This window comes from Coffea eugenioides, unplaced genomic scaffold (assembly GCF_003713205.1).
Source record: "Coffea eugenioides isolate CCC68of unplaced genomic scaffold, Ceug_1.0 ScVebR1_1205;HRSCAF=2021, whole genome shotgun sequence".
In the NCBI taxonomy this organism is placed as follows: Eukaryota; Viridiplantae; Streptophyta; class Magnoliopsida; order Gentianales; family Rubiaceae; genus Coffea; species Coffea eugenioides.
Window position 1 is genome coordinate 1 of NW_020861591.1, and position 10384 is coordinate 10384.

At 37.1% G+C, this 10384-nt stretch overlaps 2 protein-coding genes across 4 annotated transcripts; both read left to right on the forward strand.

Annotated features, from left to right (window-relative positions):
- Window positions 1-798: 798 nt before the first annotated feature.
- LOC113755111 (protein DETOXIFICATION 14-like) lies at window positions 799-4752 on the forward strand. 3 transcript variants are annotated; one of them, XM_027299181.1, is made up of 8 exons: window positions 799-922; window positions 1017-1319; window positions 2329-2873; window positions 2964-3050; window positions 3133-3189; window positions 3315-3553; window positions 4194-4399; window positions 4541-4752. In XM_027299181.1, the coding sequence occupies exons 2-8, from the start codon at window positions 1074-1076 to the stop codon at window positions 4598-4600; spliced, it is 1440 nt and encodes a 479-aa protein (XP_027154982.1). In that variant the 5' UTR covers window positions 799-922; window positions 1017-1073; the 3' UTR covers window positions 4601-4752. The 3 variants fall into 3 exon arrangements, with proteins under 3 accessions (XP_027154982.1, XP_027154983.1, XP_027154984.1); XM_027299182.1 differs by having other exon boundaries at window positions 1028-1319; XM_027299183.1 differs by lacking the exon at window positions 799-922 and adding an exon at window positions 1658-1943 and having other exon boundaries at window positions 1252-1319; window positions 4541-4749.
- Window positions 4753-5702: 950 nt separating this feature from the next.
- On the forward strand, window positions 5703-9144 carry LOC113755110. Its single transcript, XM_027299180.1, has 5 exons — window positions 5703-6471; window positions 6695-6883; window positions 7245-7355; window positions 7863-8308; window positions 8410-9144. Exons 1-5 carry the CDS (start codon window positions 5979-5981, stop codon window positions 9022-9024), a joined length of 1854 nt encoding a protein of 617 aa, XP_027154981.1. The 5' UTR covers window positions 5703-5978; the 3' UTR covers window positions 9025-9144.
- Window positions 9145-10384: the final 1240 nt, after the last annotated feature.

Here is a 10384-nt window from a genome sequence, read left to right on the forward strand (position 1 = left end):
GTATCAAAGTGAATCTCGCGTGGTTTCGGTGTGACTTTGGGATCAACTTTGAGATTCGAGTTGTGACAGTTGATATTAGAATAAATATGGTGTGAGGTGAGTCTTGGCCAGCGGATTATAGTTCTTTCTACACAAGAAAGTGCAAGGGGCTAAGTGCCCCGTTCGTCGGGGACCACCACTAGTCCCGCATCCCACATCGGTAAAAGCAAGAGGAAAGGAATTATTTAAAGGCTTAGGTCTAATGGCTACATAATAAATTGCTTGGGTCAGCTCAAAAGGTTTAAAGGCTTATGTCCAATGGCAAAGGTTTAAAGGTATAGATCCAATGGCTACATAGTAAATTGCTTGGGTCAACCCGAAAAGTTTAAAAGCTTAGGTCCAATGGTTGTATAGTATTGGATCAACCCTTGGACCGAGCGTGGTCTCTATTTCGGGTGAGTTTGAACCAGTGGATTATGGTTCTTCCTATATAAGAAAGTGCAAGGGGCTAAGTATCACGTGCGATGGGAACCACCTCTAGTCCCGCATCCCACATCGGTAAAAGCAAGAGGTTAAAAAAAAGAATGACAAAGGTCTCCCACATCGGTAAAAGCAAGAGGTTAAAAAAATGAATGACAAAAGGTCCAATGGTTACATAGTAATTTGCTTGGATCAGTCCTTGGTCACGACCCACCTCTTAGATTCGGGTCGTGACAGGTTAGATGGAAAGGATTTAAGTTTTTACTTTCAATGAACTCTCAGATATTCTTCCTATAATTGGGTGCATTTACAGATTCCCCAGCAAGAAAAACAATAACAAAAGGACAAAAAACGGCAAATGGTTGATTCAGGCTGGATAGGATGGAGAGAAGTTTCTACTGAACTTTTTCTCACATCTGCTAGATAACTGTTTTGAGTGGCTCTCTGGTACCTCTTTTTCCAGGTTCGTGATGGATACGGCTTTCTGTACAGTCAAGCAGATATTTGTTTAGTTGTTCATTTACTTATCACTATAATATTCTTTTCTGATATTGTAGAAAATCTCCAGATTCAGGAAGTACAAGGGAGTTGTCCTGCAAGAAAAAAGAGAGAGCATGGAAGAGGCGCTGCTGCCAGAAAATGATAAGGAGACAGGATCAACAAGGGTGGCAACTTGGAAGATTTATGTGGAAGAGTTGAAAAGGGTAAATGGCATAGCACTTCCGATGATGGTAGCAGCTGTGGGACAATATCTCTTGAGAGTTTCTCCAATCTTTATGTTAGGCCACCTTGGCCAACTCCAACTCTCTGGTGCCTCCATTGCCACATCTTTTTCCAATGTTACTGGCTTCAGTGTTCTTGTAAGTCCTTTCCCATAATAGATAATACCCCGAAATGTTCATCTGATACATGCTGTTGAGATTATCATTCAATTATCCACAAAATTATAGTCAGTCAAATCTTCGTCTAGGACTAGAATATATACTCTGAGATGCATATGCTATATTTTCGATAACCAAAGCAAGGGAAAATTAATTAATATGAGAAAATGTAGTGTACTAGGGAACTGTTTGATAAAAATCCACCCTACAAGAACTGTGTCTCACAGAAATTGGCTATTCTTCCTTCTTCTTTTTTTTTTTTTTTTGTCAACTATCACCATCTACTCTACTTCTACTCCTACACTTGCCTATTCTAGGGGGAAATCCAACCAGATCAATTGAAGAACCGACGGGGATTGAATTACCATCGGACTATGTGGGTGCACTGTACACCCGTATAGATTTGGAAAAACCACATATACCGATAAAACGATGGGAGACAAGATTTGAACCCTTAACCTCCCACCCTACCAAGAAATTGGCTCTTCTTGACTCTGCACTATTTATGTAGAATGCCCAATGCGGACCAGGGTCTATAACACCAGATCCAATCATACATAAATTATTAGGTGGTGCTGAACTTGTACCACTAAGTTATCACAGGTATGACTCACTATCATTACTTAGTGAGGCACTTATGCATGCCACATGGTGCACATATAGTGTGTCATGCCTTCTCACTGTTCTACTAGAAAGGTTGAAGTAGTCAAATTAGATAAATTGTTGAACACACGTAACATAGCGTTCTGAATAGTTACTTGCAGAAAATACAAGAGAAATGGCGTATTCATAGTAGAATTGTCATTGTGATTTAAAAAAATCTAGTAACATTAACAATGATGACGATGATGATGAATACTTACACTGCACATTACAAAGCTTGATTCCACTTATAACCTGTGATTATACTAATTAAATTCACTATCAACTAGATATGTGCTCTTGAAATATGTTTATTAAGAAATGAAACAAATTAACTACGTTGCAGTTTGGGATGTCAAGTGCACTGGAGACCTTGTGTGGTCAGGCTTTTGGAGCAGAACAATACCAGAGACTTGGAACCTATACTTATGGGGCCATCATATGTCTCTTTATAGTTTGTATACCAATATCCCTTCTGTGGATCTTCACTGACAAGCTGTTAATACTCACTGGCCAAGATCCTGTAATTGCAACTGAGGCTGGCAAATACTTGATCTGGCTCATACCTACACTATTCCCTTATGTCATTCTCCAGTCACTTGGTTGCTTTCTCCAGACTCAGAGTTTAGTCTTTCCAATGCTGCTTAGTACAGTTGCATCGGTATCCTTACAACTACCTCTTTGTTGGGTTCTTGTATTCAAGTTGAAGCTTGGGAATGCTGGAGCAGCTTTGTCAATTGGTATATCATATTGGTTAAACGCCATCTTGCTTGTGCTGTATGTGAAGTATTCTTCTTCCTGTAAAAAAACTCGTGTTCCTTTCTCAATGGATGCTTTTCAAACAATGGGGGGATTCTTCCGTTTTGCTATCCCTTCCGCTGTAATGATTTGGTAAGTTTTAATCCTTAAGCCTCTCCTATTGTCCAGATATTTCTTGTCCTCTGGTTCTTTACTATCTGTTAATCTTCCTGATGATGGTAGTTTGGAGTGGTGGGCATTTGAGATAGTTGTGTTGCTGTCTGGCCTGTCACCAAATCCTAAGCTAGAGACCTCTGTGCTATCTATATGGTAAGCTTATTTGTCAGCACTTTCATACTGCGATTAGAACCTGAAAACTAATTCTTACTGATTCTGTATTTCCCTTGAGCAGCTTAACCATTACTTCACTGCACTACCTCATACCGTACTCTTTTAGTGTTGCTGCAAGGTTTGCCCTTATACTAAGATGCATTGATAAATTGAATATGGTGTTTTTACTTATACAACGGAAAAGTGTTATGATTTCATGCAAAGTAAGATTTGTCTAAAAAGAATATCTTTTGTATTGTATAGTACACGGATATCAAATGAGCTAGGAGCTGGGAATCCAGTGGCAGCAAGAATTGCTCTTTGTACGGTACTATTAGAATCTGTATCAGAATTTTTTCTGGCAAGCATAACTTTATATGTCTGCCGTTCCATACTTGGATATGCCTTCAGCGACGAGAAAGAAGTTATTGACTATGTCAAACGCATGACTTATCTTCTATGCATTTCCATCATCATGGATGGCACACAAGCAGTATTATCAGGTATTTTGCTGTCTTGGCTTTAAGCTTTCTTAATCTTTTGACTAGTTGGAAAGACATCCGAGGTGGTATTGCAATTTGGAAAGAACTAACATTATACATATAATGTAAATCTCCCTGACATCATTCAGCAAAGGAAATAGAGTTTGACTTGCAAAATTCATCTCGCTCGTAGTCTTTACTCTTTATCCAGAGTAATTTGGCAGCATAGTTTGAGCCCTGAGAACCTGATATATAATGCATCCCATGTGGACTGAAAATGATAATGGTCCTCTTTGGTCAGGCATAAGTATTGACAGATATACACGTATGACCATGAAGATGGAACAAAGAAAATTGAAGTTGTCAAGAACACAATAATCATATCACTGAAGCTAATGAAACGTTCTGAACTGATAAACTTTTTTCACCGGATTGTCTGCTTTCTATTAGCTTAAGGTCTGATTTCATGTTGGCTGATATATAAACAGAATTTCTTCACTATAAAACATATGAATGTTCCATAGGCAAAAAATCCACCATTTTTCGAATTCAGAACTTTAAACGGTAAGCTCAGGACATCATAGAAGAATGTCAAAGTAGGCAAGACATTGAACCTTTATTTCCTATCATCTTCTAAGCCAATGCCATCTTTTGGCACCAGGGGTAGCAAGAGGAAGTGGATGGCAGCACTTAGGAGCTTATGTAAATCTTGGGGCATATTATCTGGTTGGAATTCCGGTGGCTTTAATCCTGGGATTTGCACTGCATTTAAGAGGAATGGGTCTCTGGAATGGACTGGTCGCTGGAGCCACGGTGCAAAGTCTTCTCTTGTCCATCATCACAGGCCTGACAAACTGGGAAAATCAGGTTGGAATTTTCTTTCACATTATTTCACTTCAGTTAATTCTAGAACGCAATTCGTTAGTGATTAGTAAAATCTTGTTGTACTACTACTAAATCAGCTAGCTGCCTGACTTTTACTCGTGTGGATTGATATATCTGTTACAGGTAATTGAAGCTAGACGCAGAATATATGAAGGGGAAGAAGAAAAGGCCACTCCAGTGTGAGACCGTGAGTCAATTGGATGGAAAAACTAGCAATTGCAGGGCACAAATGAGCTTTTTCATGTGCTTGAACTGCACTAAAGTACAACTCTTCAAATGATAACGTAATGTCGAGAAAGTTTAATTGCATAATTCAAAGATATGCTATAATTCATTAGTGCCTTTCAATTAACTGCATTCATTCTTTGCAGTTAATGAAATATTTGGTAAGTATTAATAAGTAAGATAAAGATGATTAAAAGGTTTTGGTCTAGTGGTAAAAGTTAAATTTACTCCCTTCTAGAAAAAACTAAAAAAAAAAAAAGATTTGGATGATAACATGAGTTAATTTAATAGTGAAAGCGTCGAAACTCGTTTTGGTCAGTCGAAACTCGTTTTCCTCCATGGCAATATTTTTGTTGCACTTTGCCTCCTGTTATTAAGTCACACCTAGCTTTTACAGATAAACTCTATAAAGTTTCATTTTTACCTTATCTCCATTTTCCTCTTTTCTTCTTTTTCCTGCCCAACTTTTTCATGTCACCCATTTCTAATGATATTCATTTGTTTTAGAAAATCATGAATTGAGTTCCCAAAAAAAAAAAATCTAATCATATTAAGTAAATTCAAAACCTTGCTATTGTTAAACATATTCTTTCTAAAATTGTGAAATCAATAAATGGAGGTACGACACAACTTTTGGTAAGATATCTCTTTTGCACGTGTCATGGAAATTTGAATATTTCAATCGAAAATTTTGTTGTAAAACTTGGATGGTATTCTTTTTTTGCTAATTATTTTATGACTTTTTAATGTATGAAATGATTTGATTTTAGATTATAAAATATATTTCAAGAGCATGTGATTTTCTCAAGTGGTTGGATTCCATTTGTAAGGAGTACGAACATCATCCCGAAATAAAAAAAAAATGAATTCTCCAAACTTTAGTCGGAGGAGTCGGAAGGGGGGTGGGTGGGCATTGCTCTTTCCTTGTGTTTGAACTTTGAAGGTCAATACAGTGAAAGCAGGCTTGGCAGTTGGTGCGGTCTGAGACTAAGAGCTTCCATTATCACATTTTGGAGGGGCCAATGTTCAAGCTTTTAAACCATTTTATAACATTCTTCCAAATCGTGGTAATCTTTTTAGTGTTTGTTAATGTCCACCTTTGGCACTAAACCATTTTATAAGATTCTTCCAAATCGTGGTAATCTTTTTAGTGTTTGTTAATGTCCACCTTTGGCACTAAAGCAATTCCTTGCTTGTCATTTCCTCCAAGCTTTTCTTTTGTTGAGTGGTACATTACCAATTTGGCATTTCGCATACACGAAATTCTGATGCTATATGTGGATGATTTACTTGATACAGCACTCTCATAAGAATTTTTTTCTGTGCCTGTCCAAAAATGGCAAGCTCAAGAATCAACGAGGATAGGAGCAACCGATCTGCTGCTTATAGAGCAGTCTTAGAGGGAAAAAAACAGTCAGTAGAAACCTTTCGCAGTTTCTGGAGGGAAGAAGGTGTGAAACCACTTGATAAACGTGGTGATACTGTTCTCCATTTTCTGGCCGTTTACGGAAATGTGGATGCCTTCAGATTACTTCTCCAGGATGGTCTTGTGACAATTGAAAATCTGAAGGCAAAGAATGTCAATGGCCACACTGCATTGCATGAAGCTGCAAGATTTGGCCACAAGGATGTTGCAGAGATCATGTTAAGGACAGAAAAGGATTTAGTGTCTGAGAGAAACAAACTGGGTGAAACCCCTCTTTTTGTGGCTGCTGCATGTGGGAAAAAGGAAGTTTTCTCACTTCTGGAAAAGTACATCGGTGATTGCATGATGAGGAGGAATGATGGATGCACAATCCTTCATGCTGCTGTAATTGGAGGATATTACAGTAAGCTTCTCTATCAAGTAAAATTTTGATTGTCTCTGCAAAAATAAAGTTTGTTGCTGAATTTGAACTCAATGCTTGTTCAGTTTATCAGATTATGCTATGCTATCTTATCTTTTATCTAGGTCTATGCTGGTGGAATATGATGTGGGATGTTGTTGCATTAAATGTTAGTCCTTTTCAAGTTTACTGCTTCCTCCATGTTTCGCTCTATTGTATCAAACAGGTTTGGCAATTGGCATATTGGAGTCGTATCCTGATCTTGCTGGCAAACGTAATGAAAAAGGAAAAACTGCTTTCCATCTTTTGGCTGCAAAACCAGAGTCCTTCAGGAGTGTTTCTGCCTACACGCTCAACGATCTTGGCAGGAAGTCCCTCATTCCTCTGCATATACTCCGAGCTATAATCTATTGGTGTAAGTGCTGTATTGTTACCCACATGGAAGTTGCAACATAGTTCTTTTCAAGTACTTAAGTACTCTACCCGCATAGCTGATTAGGCAAATTGACAATAATCATTGGGCTGAATGTGATATGGTTTTGAAGTCAATGCAGATCCTATCAAGCATATGATTATTCCCCTCTTGTAGTATGTTCAGGTGACATGAATTTGTGCTTAGCCTGGAGACGCTAAAAATCATCTAATTTAGTGTTTAATGGTTTTGGGATCCATGGAGAAGCAATTTGAACTACCATTTTATCTGCCAGCTGGTTTTTTTGAGGATGCCCTCAAAATTTTGAAAGAGTGATACTATCAGTTCGGTGTGTTGCTGGCAGGTATTCCGGTCTTGAACAAGGAATCGCTACCTGTCAACAGTGCAGAAGAACCAAGCAATTCAGCTTCCATTCATAAATTGGACAGATCTTCTTCTGTCAATTATATCTTAGGTAAAGCATCTTCTTGCATCTACTACATATGCACTCATGCTCGTGATGATAGAATATGTTGATAAATTTTGTTTTCCCCAAATTCTTCTTTTGAGAGTTGAAGCATAGTTTGTGTAGCCTACCTTAGTAGTTACAAGAACGTCTTATTTCCTTTGACTAAATTAGTTTCTTTTCATGCCTAAACAATGTAAGAATTTTGTTTTCAAGTGCTATGAAGCTTGGCCTGCAAGCTCTGTTCAATTTCCTTTTACTTCACATATCTTTTATTCATCGGCATGTCGTAGAATAAATATAAATAAGCAATCGCAAGTCTAGAAATTCATTTCGGCCAATTTCTTTTTAAAAAAACCCAGAAGATTTGTGCCAAAAGAACAGTTGCTAAGAAGAACAAAAAGCCTAGGACACGTAATGGGTCTTGAAGTACTATTTCTGCATCTCCCTGACGAAATCCGCCCACATTGGAGTTACTCATTAATGGTTTTTCCAATTTGATGTATTTGCCTCTAGGTTTTCCTTGGCTTAAAGAAATTGATGATGCAAAGCAAAGCCATGCAGTTGCACTAATGCTTGCAGAAAGGTTAATCAGAAGAGAAGATTGGAGCCACTATGTGCATACAGAGGACAAAGATCATGAAGGTAGGATGCCAGATCCACTAATACAAGCAACGAGACTGGGCATCATTGAGGTAGTTCAGGAAATCCTCAGTGTCTACCCTGAAGCTGCATATACCATCGATGGAAAAGGAAGGAATATACTGCAAATTGCAGTGCAGGAGAAAAAATGGTTCTTGTACGACTACTTGAGGACTAGTAGTACTAACATGGAGATGATGTTAAGTGATATTGATCACGAAGGAAATAGCATTATACATCTCGCAGCACGCCTGGAATCCCCTCCCAGCACTCCCCCTGGAGTTTTTCAGCAAATGATGTGGGAAGTCCTCTGGTTTAAGGTACCAAATTAAATTAATACCAGTTTGCATTGCCTGTTGTATATTGTTTTATTTTCTTTTCCGGACTATTTGCAACTTATGATTGATCTTTGGCTCAACAGCGGGTTCAATATGACTGTTATCCATATCTCTGGGAACTACAAAATTCTGATGGGAAGACAGCAAAACAAGTATTCGAGACGAAACATGCAAGCCTACGTGAAAGTGCTGAGAAAACTGTGAAAGAATTGGCCAACGCTGCGTTGATTGTGTCTGTCCTCATTGGTACCGTAAACTTTGCTGCAATTTTTACTGTACCTGGAGGTTTCGATCAAACGACTGGAGAGGCCATTCTTCTCAAGAATCGGCGCTGGGAATTCGGCTTGTTGATGTTCTACTTAGCTTCAGGGCTGTTCTCCGCCCTGTTCACCATGGGGCCTCTGCTTGCGATCGTCAATATGCGATTCGAAACTGAGGATTTTTATGTTTCCCTGCCCTTCTACTATGTGACGGTCGTCATTGCCTTCTTCTACTCTGCGGTCTTCACAATCGTAGCAGCTGGTCAAGCATTACTAGTGCAGAAAGTCGTGATTACCGACGACAGGCTCCTCGCGGCGACGTCCTTCTTTATCTGTTGTCTGTTGGCCCTTGTGCTCATGGACACATCATATCTGATGTTCGACTATGTGTATTACCTAATTCGATATTCACTTTCTTATAGAGGGCAAGAATCCTAAGCACTGCCCTTGCTTATTCATGTCAATTTCGTGCAGACTGAAAAAGTTTGAGCAAGTTTGTGATGAACTTTTGCATGTCATCTATTGATTTAGGTGAATTTCATGTGGGGAAAAAGCCCAGTGAAGAATGTAACAATAAACATCTTCACGAATAAAAGCTGAAATCTAACCCGAATACCACCATAAAGAATTTTGATATTCATCTTGAAAACCAATTAGCAATAAATTAACTAACTCAGGATCTTAATAAAAGAAAAAAAAAACTCAAAATCTTCTAAATTCGACTAAAAGTTCTTGGGAAGCCAGTGCCTTTGCATCTGTCAAAGGTCAATATGTTTTAAAGTTTACTGTTATGCTATTCTAAATTTGATAATCAATTTGTGCAGCAGTTCTCAAAGCCTTTAAAGAACGAATTTTCCTTTTAAAATATTTAACAAATCACTTTCTTTAAAGAATTTTACCAAAAGAAAAATAGACGAAAACAAGAAAGCTCAGCTCCTTTCTGTTGAAGTAACTTGCATCAAGTGCATTGCAAAGTCAACTGCAAAATGCAAACCAAAAATAAAAAAGAATAAATCACTAGTGACCTCCCCTGACTTTGCAGTGTTTGCACATTATTGCAGGACTGTCTAATATTTTAAAATATCCACGTAATTTTCTGTGATTTTATGTAAAGTGGATATTTAATTATCACTATATAAAAAGTGTGATGAGTCTTAGCAGTAGAAAGTGTAAGTATAAGCATATTTTGATTTTAGTTTTTGTTATGCCTAAATTACTCGCATGTCTTTTAATTAGAATTATTGCATTTCAATCATAATACTAATAAAAAAATGAAAAGTTTTAATAAATTACATCTCAAAAATGTTGGTAATTAAAATTAAAAACTATCCACTTACAACTATATTCACCAATCATTTTCTGCATCTCAAATTATTGTATGTGTTAAAATTATTTGCAATTATTATATTCTTATGCATGATAATTAAAGCTAGCTATTTTATATACATATTGGTTTAGAAGAAAGTCACAATTAATAAGAAGACAAAAGATTATAAACAATTAATGAGAAAACAAAAGGTTAAATTGATGATTAAATTCACTATATTATGTCATATTGAATAAGAAAATGTCAAAAAAATTATTGATAATTATAAAAATATATAACAAAAGGCTTTCAACTACTAAAATTGATAAAAAATTGTTGTATCCAAATCATAATGTTTTAGTATATATTTTGGTTAGTTTTTGTTGTATACACTGGTTTGATAGAACATAGAAAATTTCCTCTTCTTATTGTCACAATCCAAATAAAATATGTAACAATTTAGTTTAGATGTGATAATCTTCCATCTTCAGA